The 18445-nt window shown below is 37.5% G+C and overlaps 1 protein-coding gene across 4 annotated transcripts in view; it reads right to left on the bottom strand.

Moving 5' to 3' along the window:
- The window catches only part of IRAK4 (interleukin 1 receptor associated kinase 4), a 29294-nt gene extending 10928 nt beyond the window's left edge, over positions 1-18366 (bottom strand). Inside the window, exons 1-9 of one of the 4 annotated variants that reach the window (XM_045072970.1) lie at positions 18263-18347; positions 17107-17351; positions 9646-9815; positions 6971-7116; positions 5968-6150; positions 4904-5064; positions 3935-3999; positions 976-1090; positions 446-555 (exon numbers count right to left, since the gene is read on the bottom strand). In XM_045072970.1, the coding sequence (XP_044928905.1) occupies positions 446-555; positions 976-1090; positions 3935-3999; positions 4904-5064; positions 5968-6150; positions 6971-7116; positions 9646-9806 (941 nt within the window). In that variant the 5' untranslated portion in view covers positions 9807-9815; positions 17107-17351; positions 18263-18347. Of the gene's footprint in view, positions 1-445; positions 556-975; positions 1091-3934; positions 4000-4903; positions 5065-5967; positions 6151-6970; positions 7117-9645; positions 9816-17106; positions 17352-17657; positions 17742-18262 lie in introns of those variants that run through there. The other 3 variants (XM_004765563.3, XM_013063025.2, XM_045072971.1) reach the window with 3 other exon arrangements.
- Between the last annotated feature and the right edge of the window lie 79 nt (positions 18367-18445).

Below are 18445 nucleotides of genomic sequence, written 5' to 3' on the forward strand. Positions count from 1 at the left end.
CTTATTAATTTTCTATTATTAGTGATCATTTGATTGATTTCAAACACTACAAGTGCTACTTTTGCTAACTATATTATCTACAGTGCCTAGCACATAGTAGGTGCTTAATTAATATTGGCTATTTATGCAAGAAGAAAATTGAAATGCACCCATGAAGGATGACAGTGATTCAGAAAACAGTGGTGATCCAGAAAATAATTTTGACAAGGCAAAAGCAGTCAAGAGAAACAAAATGCCATGCTATTCAAAAAAAGATCATGTAGGATGAATACTAAAAATAGCTACGTGGGTTTCGAAAAAAGGAGATTATAGATGTTTTAATGAGAAGAGCTTTCAAGGAGTACTGTAAGTTAAGACATGCATATGAAATTTGAATAGAAAGAATGAGAGCAAGTTATTCTACGAAGATGGTTTTCCAAAAAACATTTTTTAGAACAGCATTTACCTTTTAATGTCTCTATGAATATGATGGTTTTCATGTAAAAAGCTGATGCCATTAGCTGCATCTTGAGCAATCTTGCATCTCATATGCCAAGGGAGTGGTGGAGTATCATCCTTATGAAGTAACCAACCCATTAAAAAAAAGGATAAAAAATCTATAGAAAATATATAACAGAACATTTTTCCAAGCAACTACTGAAAATGATATTATATCACCGAGAATTTGGGATTGTAATTTTTAAAAATTGTCCAAAAATAATCTCTAAGTAAGATCAAGTCCGAGTCAGCATTTCTTATTTGACAATAAAAATATATAGGAGCACCTCCAAAGATTTGTCTTGACTGGTAATTTTGTATTTAAGATTATCACCTTATAGAATAGCAATCCCAGCTGTTTATCTATCAACCATATAATTTTCAAAGAGCAGAAAAATATTAAGATTAATGTGGTTTAAATAATTTTGTAACAAGGTGAATATTAGTATTCCAATACATAAACAGAAAGCCAAACAATCTGATGAGCAAATATCTTACCAAGCAAGACAGCCTGTCTAGCAATGAGCCATTGGGCATATAAACATAGACTAAGCAGAGGTCATCTCCATCACTTGAGAAACCAAGCAGTTCTACTAAGTTCTCATGTTGACACCTACGACAAATAATTTGCCACTCAAAATTATTATGACACATACATATATTCAGCTGTTGGTTGGAGGTTATTCAATTTAGAGCTTTAACAGAAAAAAAGCACAATAAAATAATGATATGCTATATATATTATGATACATATGTTTATAACATTTATTTGTTTATTGTAGCCATTTACAATTTTCTGTAGTTCTTTGTCAATACTGATCAACATTAGAAAAACATCCTTTTTCTATTTTATTTATTTAAGTAATCTCTACTCCCAGCATGAGGTTTGAACTCACAACCCTAAGGTCAAGAATCTAATGCTCTTCTAGAGCAACTGAGCCAGCCAGACACCTACTGTTTCTATTTTATAGTTAAAGTTCAATAATTTAGAGCTTTGAAACTTGTGATAGTTTGGTTAAGGATTGGCCTAATAACTACCTTTGTGTAGTACAATGTTCAATGATAGCTTTACAGGAAAGATTTCAAGAAGTCTGTTGAAACTGCTATGATGACCCTTTCAAGAATTTTCTAACATATCCAAAGCACTGACTTATAGACATTTGATCTCTAACTACATCTAATTTGTATATTGTTGATCTTTAATGATATCTTATTATTTATGACCTAATTTGAGTTTTATCTACTTGAAAGGAATAAAACTAAAGAGAGCTGAACTATAACAAAACCTTAGGTATTTGTGGTAGAGCAGAAAGAAAACTGGGCAAAGTCCTAAGTTTAAAGTTCAGCTTTGCCACCGCCCCCCCCCGATATTTGACTTATAGGCCAAATTAACACTTAATAAGTTAACATCTCACCAAGCCTCAGCAACTTCACCAAATGTGGATAATAACCCCTATGATGTAACAAGGATGCTGTGAGAATTGAACGAGCAAATAGATAAGAGCCTAGAAATATACTTCGAACATGATATGCATTCCATCTAAGTGCTTACTCACTTTGTTGATATAAAATCATATAAAATTCTGGGATTTCATGATTTCAAATGAGAATTGAAATCAGTCTATCCTCATAAATATTTTAAGAAGTGCAAATTAAAACAAATAAGTACTCTATTTTCCATCAAACTGGCACATTTTATTTATTTATTTTAAATGGCACATTTTAAAAACAAGTAGGTAACATTTCCTGAGTTCATACTATATAGAAGGCACTGTGGTAAGTGATTTACCTGCTCTGTTTTATTTAATCCTCATAATAACTTAATGAAGTACACACTATTATTATCCCATTTTATAGATACGAAAACTAATAGTTAAGAAACTTGGCTGGGGTCATTCTGCTGGTAAGATCCAGAAATTGGTACTTATTAAGAAACAGTAAGAATATTCAATGGTGGTAAAGTAGCAGTGAAATTTAAATTGTAATACATTGCTGATAGGCATGTAAATTACCATAATTTATTTAAAAGGCCATTTGGACATGTACTTGGAAAGTTTTTAAGAAGTTCATGCGTTCTGAACCAGTGATTCTTTAGCATTCTACCTGATAAAATAAGCAGAGTTGCATTTAAAGATTTATATACAAGGAGATTTAAAGGAACTTTAATTTGTAATGTTGAAAATTAGAAACAAAACTAGGAGAGTACTGGTTTCACAAAATATAATCATATATGCTGAATGATTAATTCAGCATATAAGATTATATATGTAAATTAAAACTAATAGACTAACAAAATGTTTTAAAATTATTTTTAATGACATGGGAAAAAAGCTACACACACATCATGAAGCAAGTACCTCAAAATATTAGCCATGGCTCACTCTGAGTGATATATTTAAGAAACGCTTTTTATTATTTCTCTATTTTGAACAAATTACTTTTAGGATTGCAGAGTGACAGGGGAAAAAAATCCCAAAAGAAAGAGGCTTTTCTTTTTTTTTAATCAGTGTGCATTATTTTTACTATGACTGAATTAATTCCAGTCTATTATTTCTATCTTGAGGTTAAGCAATCACAATTTGTAATTTATAGCAGTGAGTGTAATTGAGTATAAAATTGGTAAATTTCATCAGGATTCATATCAATAATGTTGTAAGGTGACAGATGGGGACTATACATATTGTGGTGAACACTGAGTAATGCATACAACTGCTGAGTTGGCATGTTATACCTGAAACTAATATTAACATTGTATGTCAATTACATTTCAGGAGTAAAAAATAAATAAATTTAAGAAAACGAAAAAGAAAAAAGCTCAGGATCTGGCATCATATGTGTATGTCCATAACTACATTTCTGTAGGGATATGGATATGAAAAACAGAGCTGATTTTTTACTGGCTAATTTTTCTAAATCTCATGGGAAAAAAAAAAGGTAGGGGAGGTTATAATAACTGTTATGAAATTAAATGAGACCAGACACATAAAATACACTGCACTACAATTATCAGAATAGAATCCTGATTTGTTTCTCTCACTCTTCCTGATGACAGCCAATGTCTTCTAAGACATCCATGTCTTCTAAGGATACTGGCATACAAATTTTTCCTGGTTTAGGGTTGTTAATATATCTAAGGGCCAATAATTCTGTATTTTTTTTGTACCTCTATAACTTATTTCTCATGAATTCTGGGAGCCACAAAGATGATAGTTGAAATCCTTTGGAACTTTGCTCTGATGTAAAGTAACAAGTGAGATTTAAGCTTCAGGCATGTGAATATATGTAGTCACAGACTTGTAGAATCAAAATTCCTTCAATTCCTCTCATTTAAACCCTTTAGTTTAATTCTACATATCTGGAAATATCACTAGTTCATGGCACACTCTGGGTGAGAAACCAGGTCTCCTACTCCTTGAGCTGCTCTTTTCCACTCTACTACGTTGTCAAATTAACTTACTTTGCCATAACTTTTATTTCTTGATCAAACTGCTGTCTCAGTTCTTCAGTACTAATGTCAACCATCTGAAAAATAAAAGAATATATAATACAATACAATAACCTCAAAGCTCTTAAAGCTATCAGGAGGTGCAAAAGATGGCCTGGCTGATCTTGCTTTCTTTTAAAATGTAAGGCATTTTTTTCCCCATTTTATAGAATAACTGAGAACTAGAAATATGAATGATTTGTTCAAAGTCCCATGGCTAGTTAGTGGAAGGAAAAAAATCCTTATAAACCATATAACCATAAAAACCTCACTGAGTTACTATAGAAACAAAATGAAATAATATGAGAAGCATTCTGAAGAAGACATTTGTTGTAACAGAAAACATAAGCAAATTTGAAGGGAAAAAGACAAATAAAATCTACAAAATATTTGTAACATATATGATAACAGGTGACTATCTTCATCATATAAATGTATATTATATGGATATTTCTAGAATATAATAACAGAATTATAATATAACAAATCAAGTACACAGTGAACAGTCTAGGAGAAATGGGAATGAAGGACTTAGACAAGAATTTTTTAAATCTTTTTTATTATATTTTTAAGCTTATTTTTAAATGAGAAAAGTAACATAAGAAAGCTGTTTTTACAAAATTTTCTTAGTATCTTCCCATTTTCATCTAGATTATGCATGAAGCACTATGTAGAACGGGGCTTCTTAACTTCATTTTGTGAATCTTCTGGAATTATATGTATACTCATATGTGTATGCCTATAACTACATTTCTGTAGAAACAGGATCCATAGCTTTCAACAGTTTTTTAAGTGTTAAGAACTACCAGCTTAGAATGATGTTTAAAAGAAAACACACACTGAAATAATATATTTCCCAAAGATTAATTTAAAACTTACAGTATAGCACACCAGGAAGCAACTTTTCCTTTAATTCTTTTTACTCCTAAACATATAACTTACCGCTGCAAGTTTCTTCACTGCTACAGTTTTGTTGTTCATGAAGCCTTTATATACAACTCCAAATCCTCCCTCTCCCATCTTGTTGCCACCGAGAGAAATGGGTCTCTCATCAAAATTATTTGTGACATTCTTCAATTCATAAAATGAAAAATTGTGAAAACCTATAATGTCAATAAAATAAGGAAAAACTACTTTGATAAAAAAGATATTGGTTTTAAGAACCTTAATATTTTTTCAACATGATTATTTCATATATATGCAAATATTTACAACTTTGGATCAGGTGTGATAAGAGAGAGTACAGCTATCTTTTAAAAATAAAAATTTAAGCTTCATCTTGAAAATTCTGCCTGGTGATCCTCCACCCAAAACTCTAGTCACTTATTTTCTTTATAAAATGACCCTTTCTTGCTTGCTTGCTTTTAATATTTTATCTATTTATTTGACAGAGAGAGAGAAAGCACAAGCAGAGGGAGTGGCAGGCAGAGAGAGAAGCAGACTCCCCACTGAGCAGGGAGCCTGATTCAGGACTCGATCCCAGGATTCTGGGCTCATGACCTGAGCCAAAGGCAGACACTTAACTGACTGAGCTATCCAGGTCCCCTAAAATGACCTTTTCAAGTTATATAAATATTTATACAATTTGTCATACTTTTGCAGTTGTTTGTATGTCCTATTGCCTGTATTCACTGATAACACACTGACTAATACAATGATGATGGTGCTTAGTAAGTCAGGAGAGAAAAAAAGAAAACCCCCAGAAGAGCTATGACCAGGGCACCTGGGTGGCTCAGTCGTTTAACTGTCTACCTTCAGCTCAGGCCATGATCCCATAGTCCTGGGATTGAGCCCCATGTCGGCTTCTTGCTTAGCAGGGAGCCTGCTTCTTCCTCTCTCTCTGCCCCTCCCATGGCTTGTGTGCTCTCTCTCAAATAAATAAATAACATCTTTAAAAAAAAAAAAGCTATGGCCAGTGTGCACACAAAAAAGGAGAGATTGATTTCAAAGCAACTTTGGTTTTAATGACAAACCCACTAGCAGAAAGCACTGCAAATGTTACTTACGTGTATCACTACCTTCTAAACTTGGATTTTCTGGACTTGAGGAGTCAGGTGGCATAAAATTTTGTTCAAGATTCTGCACAGGTACCACAAATGTCCTGTCTTTGCCACAGAGAGGCAACTGTTTCTGCTGAACTGTTACAGCTTCATTAGAAGGTAGTATATTAACTGTTTTGGGAACAGCATCTGCCAAATGAAGTACGATACAAATTGTCCTCTCATAAGAAAAAGTGTTTACGAAAAAGTTAAACTAGGAACTCAGTTCATTTGATGTCATTCCCATTTCCACAGCTTAAACCTCCTTTTCTCACAGCACACACAAGAAGCTACCTAGTAAGAACTTGTACGTTTTGGATAAAGATGAATAGAGAAGGTAAGGTAGTATTTTCAAAAAAACATACGAGCCAACTATATCAGAAGCACTGAAGTGTTTGTTTAAAAACATCGGCCTTAACCCAAGTCAAGAATTCTGATAATGAGGTCTGGAATAAAGCCAGGAATCTACACACAAAACAGTGAGAACTACTAGTGTAAATGGCATCAAAGGAAAAAAATAAGGTTATGAGGAAGGCATCCAGACAGTGACCCAACAGAATACAACGTAGGGAAATCATGGTCACAGATCCCATTGGAGTAGAAGTTGAGGGTGAAAAAAAGAAAGAGCTAAAACAAACAAACAAAACACCCCCACAAATCACAAAAACCCCCCACAAAAACCCAAAAAACTAATTTCCGTCCTTCTAAACTTCCTACTGGCACAAAACTCCCTGACTTGAATGGTGGGCTCAGACCCGATCATGAAGCCTCTATCTCCTTAGTGGCAAGTCTGCAGTGCCTTATGTCTAAGGTGCTTGTATGAGTTAGGGAACGTGGAAAGAATGAAAAGCAGTCTCAAATGTAAGGCTCATCTACCAGGAGAAAAAAGTAAGAGTAAGGAGACATGTTCCTATTTCTGCTACTTGCCTTTCCACCCTAGTTGTTGATGTCCTACTCACACTCCATTTACCTGGTAGCAAAAGACTTGCTGCAGCAAAAAACTCATTTTGAATCAAAAGATCCACAAGATCACCAACTGTACAATTTGTGGTGCCCCAGTCAAACAGTAATTCACAAGTGGGGCTTTTTCCAGTTTGAAGTAATGCTTCAAATCTCCTTAAAAGCAAGTGACAAAACCCCAAAATTAGTATGAAATAGACTTCACTGAAAATAGGAATTATTCCCCCATGCTCCCGCCTCGCCCACAGTACCTCCTACAGCATTAAAGGAGAGGGGCCGCAGAAAAACTAGCAAGAATTACAGAGAACCAGGAAGATAGGCAGAAGGGGAAAAGATGCTGAAGGTGATGATCCTGTAAGTTAACATACACTGAATACTTACTGAGTACCTGCTCAGGATGCACCCACATGAACTCATTTAATTCTCAAAGATACTATGGATACAACACTCATTTATTAATGAGAAAGCCAGGTGTGGAGAGGTCAAGTAACCAGCCCATAGCCATACAGCAAAAACACAGTATTTAAACTGAGATCCAAATTCAGCTGTCTCACTTGACATAAGGGTGTGCTCTCAACCTACTAAACTGAATTACTTCCCTACCTGTTTTATGACTCTGCTAGCCATAGGATTTTTTAATAAATCATTCTCCTTCATGAAACAGAATACTATGCATAAACTTGGAGAATTATTCCTTTGATCCTTACTATATTTCAATTACATTAAAGGAAAAACAGATTAGTTTTTCATTCTTCTTCAAAAATTCGTTTGAAAAGTAACGTTTAAAAACTTAACAATTTTTTTCTGCTTTGCCTCCAAATTTTTTATGTTGCAAAATTTCAAACTTACAGAAAAGTTGTAAGAATAATACCATGAAAAACTGTTTCCCTTTCACCTAGATACACCAACTGGCCAGTGGATAACACTTTGCCACACTTGTATTCTTGCCTTCTCCCTCTCCCTGTGTGTATGTGTGTGTGTGTGTGTGTGTGTGTGTGCATGCATACATGTTACAGTATAAGCTAAACACCCTGTAGAATGTCTCATAGTCTAGACTTGTCTGGCTACTTTCTCATGATTAAATTCAGGTTAAAAATATTTGGTAAGTGGGGCACCTGGGTGGCTCAGTTGGTTAAGCCTCTGCCTTTGGCTTGGGTCATGATCCCAGGATCCTGGGATCGAGCCCCGAATTGGTCTCTCTGCTCAGCAGGGAGCCTGCTTCCCCCCACCCTCTCTGTCTGCCTCTCTGCCTGCTTGTGATCCTTCTCTCTCTCTCTGTCAAATATATAAATAAAAAATCTTAAAAAAAAAATGTTTGGTAAAAACACTACCTAGGTGACATGTTCGTCCCACTGTACTGTACCAGACCCACATAATGCAGTCTGTGCCATTATCAGTGACCCAAACTTTGATTACTTAGTTAAGGAGGTGTATTTCAGATTTTTTTTCTTTATAAAAGTACTTTTACCCTTCATAATTCATAAGTAACCTGTGAATAATTCTTCGAAATCCTGTGCATATCTTGTTCATCAACAACTTTTCATCTTGTGGTATTAGCGACGCTGATGAGTCTTGCATGGGTGATTGTAAATTGGTAACTTTTTATAAATCTTTCAATAATTATTTGCCACCATTATTCTGTAGAGAAGAGCTTTTTCTCCTCACCAACATTGTCTCAGCTATTCTCTAAAAGTTTTTAATAGTAATATCAATAAATTATCTTTGAAAGTTGCTTTCAACTTAATCTGCCTCTTTTTAAGATTTTATTTATTTATTTGTCAGACAGAGAGGGGAGAGAGAACACAGGGGGAAGTAGCAGGGGGAGTAGCAGGCTGAGGGAAAAGCAGGCTCCCTGCTGAGCAAGAAGCTGAATATGGGACTTGATCCCAGAATCCTGGCATCGTGACCCGAGTCAAAGGCAGATGCTTAATGGACTGAGCCACACAGGCATTCCGAAACCTAAATTTCTTTCAAGTAATTTAAGATGTTTATCCTTCATATAAGGAAATGTTTCCTGGAAGGACTAAGATGGGAGTTAAGGCTTTGGGATCTTTATCAGGTTAATGCTGAAAATCACAAATTAATGTCTTTTCTTCTTACATCCAAACACAAATTTGGGGCTGAAATTTGGGTTGAAATCACTGACAAAAATAAAATCTGTACACACATTTTATAGTAAATCAAGCAGAGGTAAACAGAGATGAAAATGAGATCATCTGAAGACAGTGTTGTAAAATCCTCACTAAGATCTGAGGCTTCCGTTCACAGATGTGTATATTTACAAGCAACTTTAAAATGTCAATTTGAAGTACACTGTCAAGGGAAGTAGAAATTTACACACTTAGATTTTTACTAGAGATTCTTATAATACCCTTATGTTCAATCTGGATGTGACAAGTGTGAGGCTGAGGGAAATTTCTCAGCTTGCTAAACAGAAAACTAGAGTAAAAGTGGGAATCTTGATTCTAACCCAAAAACTTATTTTCAAGATCACAACACTAGCCTAGCTGACATAATGGAGAAAGAACCAAAAATTGCAAAAATGGAAAAAAAGAGGTTACTTATTAGCATTATTTTCCCCTGAGTTTTATTTTCTGAATTGCAACATTAGATGATATTTATATCTATTAATCATTCTAGACTGTGATGTAAGAATTTAAAAAGGAAGAGAATTTTATACGTTACCTTATGTGAAACTGATTGTATCTATCATCACCAGATGGTTTTTTAATAGCTACCGCTAACTTCTTCCATCCTTCTTGAGGATCAATAAAATCTGACAGCTTCCTAATTAGTCCAAGATTGAGGCAGCGCACATATGTGGAAGATGTTATGGGTTTGTTCATCTTCTATTCCTAAAATACAGAAAATTCTCATTAAAATTTTATGGTAGTTTTAGGGATGACATCTGTAAGCTTATAAATCACATTTTGCTACAATATGTGAAAAGTCGGCAACTGATTACACCATAATAAAGGAACACTAATTGATATTCTTTTTTTTTTTTTTAATTTATTTGACAGAGATCACAAGTAGGCAGAGAGGCAGGCAGCAGAAGAAGAGGGGAGAAGGCTCCCCGCCGAGCAGGGAGCCCGACATGGGGCTCAATCCCAGGACCCTGAGACCATGACCCAAAGTGAAGGCAGAGGCTTTAACCCACTGAGCCATCCAGGCACCCCAACTAATTGATATTCTAAGAAGAAATTAAAATTGTGGTTTATTTGTCTAATTGTCATCTAGTCTTACTTTTTTTCTCCACCTATAATTATCCATGATAAATTGAAGAATTATTTTTCTGATATTTCTGAAGTGCAATTTACACAAAGAAGTGAAAAATTCACTTTTTCAGAAAATTCCTGAAAATTCAGAAGATATTCAGGAATCAATTCTATTCATAAAATATTTATTTTTCAATTAAAGATATTTTTCTCAATCAGTATTTATTTAAACATTTTCCAACACTCTTGGGTAGAAGTAAAACAATGAAATAACTAAAAGATATGGTAAATAACTAACTTTTCCTACCACTTTGAGTCCAACAGAACTGTCTGATAATAATTCATTCCCTACTAAGCCAAACCCTGTGGTTTACCACCTTAACTACACTCCAGAGAGAACCTTTATTTCCTCAGTCCCCTCTTTCTTTTGACACTCCACCCTGGAGAGTGACAGCCAGGGATACATTTCACAATTCTACTTGTACACAGGCACTGCTGAATATAGGTATAGAGAATTAGATAGCTGAGCAGAAAGGTATGAACACAAATTTATGGAGACCCTCTTTCCATGTAGCCTTCTACACTGCTGTGAATCCTGTTGCCTTTGCTCATTGTCCTTAGTGACTGTTTCATGCCTTTACCTCTCTCCATGTGGTTTTATTTGACCTCCATGCTTCTCATTCTCAGCAAGTGGCAACTTTCGTCTAATTAATCAAGACAGGGATTCAGATATTCTTCTGTCAATTATTCTCCTTATTCCCTCTGTACTTTTATCTTTAAAATGTAACATAATTAATTTTTGGAGTAAAGGATATATTTTTGTGGTACAAAATTCAGAAGCTATAAAAGAGTAAAAAAACCAAAATGTCACCCTGTATCGTAGGCTTCCATATTTGTATTCTCTTCTCTTTGGCCTTCTTTGACCACCACATCTAAGTAGGTCTATCTGCCTTCAACCCAAATATCTTTCACCACTGCACAATGTAATTGTAATCATGTATTTATTTGCTTATTTATTATCTGCTTCCCCCTTTAGACTGTAAGCTCCATGTCTCCATTTCATTTGTTAATAGATAACTACTGATTAGCGACTTTTAAATATTGCTGTTAAGAGTTAAGAATGAATGAATTTGTTGTCGAGTACCATGCTAGGTGATTCATATATTTCACTTAGTCCTTACATTGATGAAGGCAATTTTAATATCTTTACTTCACAAAGACAGTAAATGAGAGCTGGACTTGAACTCATATCTGACTCCAAAATTCATTCCATAGGTCCCTACTTTAATAACTCAATGCACTGTTCAGGTCACTCTCTTTTCTATATAAAAACAAGACATTTCCTTTCATTTATTCATATGTTCAACGTATGTCAGGCTCTGTACTAAGTGATGGGAGCTACAGAAAAGAGAAAAAAATCTTTATTTTCAAGCTTCTCAGACCAGCAGAGGATATGAATAATTACAGTGACTGATAAATGTTCCAAGTGGTGTGTGCAGGCTGTGGAGGCCCAGTAAGAATGGAGCCAAGGCAGTCTGAAGGAAACATATCAAGACAGATCTGGGTGGGGAGAGAGATTGGAAGGATGAGTGAAAAGGAATGAGGATCAACCTAAAAGGAAATTCCAGGCAGTAGGAATAGCACCAAGAACATTGATTACGCCCAGGCAAGGAGTTTGATCTCTGTCTGTCAAATAAATAAATCTTTTTAAAAATATATTTATATATTTACTTATTTATTTATTTAACAGGGAGAGACAGAGAGATCACAAGTAGGCAGAGAGGGAGAAGCAGGCTCCCTGCAGAGAGGGGGAAGCAGGGTCCCTGCTGAGCAGAGAGCCCAATGTGGGGCTCGATCCCAGGACCCTGAGATCATGATCTGAGCTGAAGGCAAAGGTTTAACCCACTGAGCAACCCAGGTGCCCCAATAAATAAATAAATCTTAAAAAAAAAAAAAGTACTGATGAACCATGGAGGTAAGAAGAAAACTAGGACAATAGCATAGCAGAGATTTCTAGAAAGGAGGATAGGTTGGTATATAAGACCCAGAGAGGTCCAATAAACACTGACGAGTGTGTTAGATTTGGAAGTGGGTGGCTTAAGAAAATTTTTAATGGCTCAGTGAGTGAATGGTAAAAATGCATTTTCTAAGAAATATGGCTTTGAAGGGAAGGAGGGGGAAGGCATCAGTTCTCAAATTTGGTCTCAATGACCTTTACACTATTAAAAATTTCTGTAGAATCCAAAGAGCTTTTGTTTATGTTGGTTATATCTACAAATAATTACCTTATTAGAAATTGACACTGAAAAATTTAAAAATTACTTATTCACTAACTGATTAAAAATAAGGAATATACTACATGTTAGCATACATAATATATTTTGATAAAAATAACTACATTCTCCAAAATAAAAAGAAGAGTGACATTATTTTATAGTTTTGCTAATCTCTTTAATATTCAGCTTAATAGAAGACAGCTGGATTCTCATATTTGTTTTTGCATTTACTCTGCTGCATTATACTGATTTGGATGACACATATGAAGAAAATCCATAGAGTTGGAAATGGAATTTTAATACTCTTTTCACAAAGTAGTAGATACTTCTCTTTGACACTATAGTGAAACTTGATAAAAGAGAATTTCCTAACAGCTGCAATGTGAAATCTGAAACTGTATCAATGAACTTTGTTTCATTAAAATCTGAATGAATCTCTGAATTCTGTACTCTGAATGAATCTTTTACCCATAAGTGATTTTGACTCTATGAATCTCTTGAAAGAGACTTGGGGACCCCAACCACGCCCTTAAAACTCCTGGTTTAGGATTTGTTTTAAGAGTTAAGCTTGGTTGAGGATACAAAAGGGATAGTGAACAGAGTATATGTAAAGATGTCAGCCCTGAACTGAAGGAAAATTTTTCTTCCAAATCTAGAAAGAGGGGTTTGGATACAGACATATTTGAAGGGAGAGGGAGAACTCCCACGCAATGTTATTTTCTTGGTGAAGCAGGAGGTGAGGTCACCTAGTGCTAGGTAAAAGAACTGCCCAATCACCTTGAGGGTCACTGGGCAAATGCCTATGATTTCTTTAAGCTCAATGCAAAAGGCACTGTTGGCTTTCCCTGAGAGTCATATCTTTTGCTCCAAACTGTCACCAGTCATTCTTCTAGTATAATGATTAACATATTTTACTGTTTATGTGTCTGCCTTCTCTTTTAGATGGTGTGTTCTCCTAAGCAGAGACCCAACCAAATTGGGCTTTAGTAACTACTTAAAATATTGTGTTGAGTGAGAGAAAGACTTTTTTTTTTTAAATTAAGAAACTATATCTGCCTATAGACTTTGCAGTGGCTCCATTCACATTATTTTTCTTTATTTACTCAGATTTCTCTCCATTTTAAGAAGTACAATGTGATTGACAAAACTAGTAGAAGGAGGACTGCTTGGTAATCCTAAAGGCTAGAACTAAATTACAAAGAATTGAGAATAAAAAGTCTGTCTTAGTGAAAAGAAGGGCCATCTGTACCCCAATGCTTATAGCAGCAATGTCCACGGTCACCAAAATGTGAAAAGAATGTGAAAAGAACCAAGATGCCCTTCAACGGAAGAATGGATAGGAAGATGTGGTCCATATACACTATGGAGTATTATGCCTCCATCAGAAAGTACGAATACCCAACTTTTGTAGCAACATGGAAGGGACTGGAAGAGATTATGCTGAGTGAAATAAGTCAAGCAGAGAGTCAATTATCATATGGTTTCACTTATTTGTGGAGCATAACAAATAGCATGGAGGACATGGGGAGTTAGAGAGGAGAAGGGAGTTTGGGGAATTTGGAAGGGGAGGTGAACCATGAGAGACTATGGACTCTGAAAAACAATCTGAGGATTTTGAAGGGGCGGGCGGTGGGAGGTCGGGGTACCAGGTGGTGGGTATTATAGAGGGCATGGATTGCATGGAGCACTGGGTGTGGTGCAAAAATAATGAATACTGTTATGCTGGAAATAAAAAATAAATTAAAAAAAAGTGTCTGTCTTAGGACCAGGAATAAATTCAGTACCTTTCCTAAACACAGATTTCTAGCAGAGGGGACAGCATAGGGCTACCAAAAAAAAAAACAAAAAAAAAAAAAGGAAAGCCTCTGACAACTCCTCTCTCTATATATGTCTGTAAGTTCTAAATCTCAGAATTTAAAATTTTACTTTAAACACACATTCATATGTCACACACACACATCTGGAAGAATATGCACTAAAACATTAACAGTGATTATCTCTTGATGGTGATTTTTAGGAAAGTTTTGTTTTCACTTGCTTTCTGCATTTTCAATAAAAAAAATAAGTTACTGTAGAGAAAAAATGAAATGTATCACTTCTTTCAAAGCATTCAAGACACTGGGACATGGAGAAGAGAAGTGAGTTGGGAGAAATTGGAGGGGGAGACAAACCACAAGAGACTGTGGACTCTGAGAAACGAACTGAGGGTTTTGGAGGGGGACAGTGGAGGGGTAAGCCTGGTGGTGGGTATTATAAAGGGCACGTACTGCATGGAACACTGGGTGTGGTGCATAAACAATGAACTTCGGGACACTGAAAATAAAATAAAATTAACTAAAATTTTAAAAATTAGTGTGCTTAGGATTAATATAAGTAGAAAAAGATATATCGCTTACAAATAAATAAACATCTTTATGACTTTTCTCATGCCATTAATTCTCATGGTGACCATTCACATTTTCAAATAAGACAACTCAGACAAGAACAAAGATAAGATGATAACTGAGAAATATACTAAAACAAATGTTTCCTTGTGGAAATCAATACTTCTTACTCATATAGATGTTCTCAAAAAGACAAAGTACTGTGCCCCAAATGGGAAATAAAAGATTTTTGTCAAATGAATTAATGAAGTTTTAAGACTGATTCATTAGCACTCTGATCAGAGGAAGAGAGTATAGAGGGGAGGAAGAATTTGCATGGGCCTGGGTTCTAATGAAGCTCTTCCACAAACCCATTATGACCAGACTTAATAACTGAATTTCCTTGGATCTTGTTTTCTTATCTGTAAAACAGAGATGATAATACCTAAGACTTGCTGTAAGATTTTAAACCAACAAATGCAAAGCGCCTATCACTTATTAGGTGATTTTTTAAAAATGTTGGAATAATTATTTTATGGCAAACTTATTCTTATATAACATTTTTTTTTAAAAGAAAAGAAATGTGCAGATTTGTATTAAAGCTCAGTTTTCAGAATAGCAGTGAGGGGCTACTGACAGAGCAGAAATAAGAGGTCTGACAATATAGTTAAGCTTTTCAGGTAGCAGCAGTCTTATTTTATTAAGCACAGCATTTTTAATATATTTATAACCTCCCTAAAATACACATTCCCATGCTTTCTTAAGTGAAATATGCTAGATAACCATTATCTTTATTTCTGGACAACTCAGTACCAGCATTATGGGCAAAAGCTGGTGACACTTTTGGACCTATTAAATTACATAGGGCTGCCCTTTTCAAACTAGGATATGTGTTGGTATGCTGTATATTAAAAATAATACATAATTCTCAAGCATGGATTTAATTCACTCTAAGTAATTTAAAATGCTTTGGAATATATATATATATATATATGTATATGTACATATATATATATTTTTCAAGATTTTATTTGACAGAGAAAGACAGTGTGAGAGGGAACACAAGCAGAAGGAGTGGGAAAGGGAGAAGAAGGCTTCCAGTAGAGCAGGGAGCCCAATGTGGGGCTCAACCCCGGGATCAGGACCTAAGCTGAAGGCATACACTTAATGACTGAGCCACCCAGGTGCCCTTGCTTTGGATATATTAAAAATATATATAGGGGTGCCTGGGTGGCTCAGTGGGTTAAAGCCTCTGCCTTTGGCTCAGGTCATGATCTCAGGGTCCTGGGTTTGAGCCCCACATTGGGCTCTCTGCTCAGCAGTGAGCCTGCTTCCCCCTCCCTCTCTCTCTCTGCCTACTTGTAATCTCTGTCAGATAAATAAATAAAATCTTTCATATATATATAATGTTTGGATGTATTAAAAACATAAAAACATTGTTTTTCAATATTCTGAAATATTGAATATTGAAATAAATCAAATATTTACTGAGTGTCCACTTTGTGCTGGATATTGATTCAAGTTCTTGGAGATAAAGCACTAGGAAAACAAGGAAAAAAAGAAAAACCGAACTCATGGAACTTATATTCTAATACACGAAGACAGGCAATAAGCCAATAAACTCTGTACTAGGCTAGATGATGCCAATGGAGTGGACAAAAATAAACAGAGGAGTTTCACTTTAAAACAGGGTAGTCAGAGAAAGCCTCAGTGTGAAAGTCCCCTGTGATTAGGGGTCTCAAGAATTGGGAAAGTTGAGTGCCTGGGTGGCTCAGTGGGTTAAGCCGCTGCCTTTGGCTCAGGACATGATCTCAGGGTCCTGGGATTGAGCCCCACATAGGGCTCTCTGCTCAGCGGGGAGCCTGCTTCCCTTTCTCTCTCTCTGCCTGCCTCTCTGCCTACTTGTGATCTCTGTTTGTCAAATAAATAAATAAAATCTTTTTAAAAAAACTGGGAAAGTCAGACACTGGGATATCTGTGGGCGAAGTTTTCGGTAAAAGGAATACTAAAAACATAAAAGTCTTTAAGTGGGTTCGCTGAGAACAGCAGGGAGACAGTAAGTCTGGGGAGGAAGGTGCAGGAAAGTGGCAGATTAGATGAGACCGGTAAGGCACCAGGTCTCCTAAAGCTTTATAACTTTTGTATTGATTTTGTGTATCCGCTGAGTGAGAAGACGGCGGAGGCTTCCAGAATAGGAGAGAGATGCTCTATACTCAGGTCTTAGAAAAGACACCCGGGCTGCTGCTGGGAGTAAAGGATACTAGACTAAGCAGAGAAACAGGAAGAGACCAATAGCAGAGGACACCAGCGATCCAGGCGGGAGGCGCTGGCGGCTTGGACCAGAACGGTCGCAGGGAAGGGGCAGTCCCAGGATGCTGGGCAGTTTCCCGAGAAGAGCAAATAGAATCCCGTGTGCAGAAATGAAGGGTGAGGAGGCTGCGCCAAGGTTTCTGGCCTGAACGATTCTGGACAGGTACTTGGATGGAGAAGGCTGTGGATGGAGCAGGTCTGACCCGCAAGATCAGGAGCTTGCCCTGGAGAGGTAGAGGTAGAAAGCAAACTTCAAATGCACGTTCAGCATGAGAGCGTAAAAGACATAGGAACTTTCTGATAGATCTTTTCCAGGATGACCCCCAGACAGGAAAAAGGCCGACTTGAATATGCTCTCCTCTTTAGGGCTCCTGGGGCAGACAGGTTTTTTTTCGGGCAGGAACAGAGCTCTGGTTCCCAAATGATCTCTCCCTTTCTCAGGGTCTCTTTATAACCCCTGTGCTGTCTCTCCTGCTCCAGGCAGTCGGGCAATGCTTTCCCCGTCTGACAAAGTACGGACCGATCCTTACCCCCCTCTCCACTTTCCGATTTCCGGGAACGTGGAAGCCAGAGTGACAAGCTGCGCGGAACCTCGCGGAGGCGCGCAACCTCGCGGAGGCGCGCAACCTCGCGGAGGCGCGCAACCTCGCGGAGGCGCGCAACCTCGCGGAGGCGCGCAACCTCGCGGAGGCGCGCAACCTCGCGGAGGCGCGCAACCTCGCGGAGGCCCAGAACGCCTTCCACGCGACGAGCATCTGGGCCCGGAGCCGGCCTTACTTCCTGGTTCTCAGGGCAAGAAATTCATTTCGTCAACCGGTTCCCGCCACACACCGCCCCGGAGTTGCGAAAAACCTTGACGCGAGGTGGGACTGAGCCCCAGAAGGACTCGGAGCCGCCTCTCCAAGCCCTGGCTTCCTCCTCAGGTCGGATGAACTGATCCTCGCGGGAACCCACCCAACGCACCCGGGAGCAAACTGTGCCCACACCCCCTACTTCCTAACTTTTCTCATTTTGAAGACAGAAGGCGGTTTTTCTTCCGAAACCGTCCTTCAACAACTCGGGGGCACGGGATGGAGACCCGAGCGCGGGCCGCGGACGCCCAGTGAGGAAGACGCGCATGGCGGGAATTCCTTACCTGCCCAGTAGCGGGGCGCCAGGGCGGCCGGGGCACCGCCCCCGCTCAGCCGGCTGCGGAAGAACCCCGGCCTGCGAGAGCACCGGAACGGGGTGGGCCCAAAATATTAGTCCCCGCCCCAGTCCCCGCCCCAGTCCCCGCCCCGTACCTCCTCTGCACGCCGCCAGGCGGCTCTGCAGCGGG

Source organism: Mustela putorius, unplaced genomic scaffold (assembly GCF_011764305.1).
Source record: "Mustela putorius furo isolate JIRA1106 unplaced genomic scaffold, ASM1176430v1.1 tig00537227_pilon_pilon_pilon, whole genome shotgun sequence".
In the NCBI taxonomy this organism is placed as follows: Eukaryota; Metazoa; Chordata; class Mammalia; order Carnivora; family Mustelidae; genus Mustela; species Mustela putorius.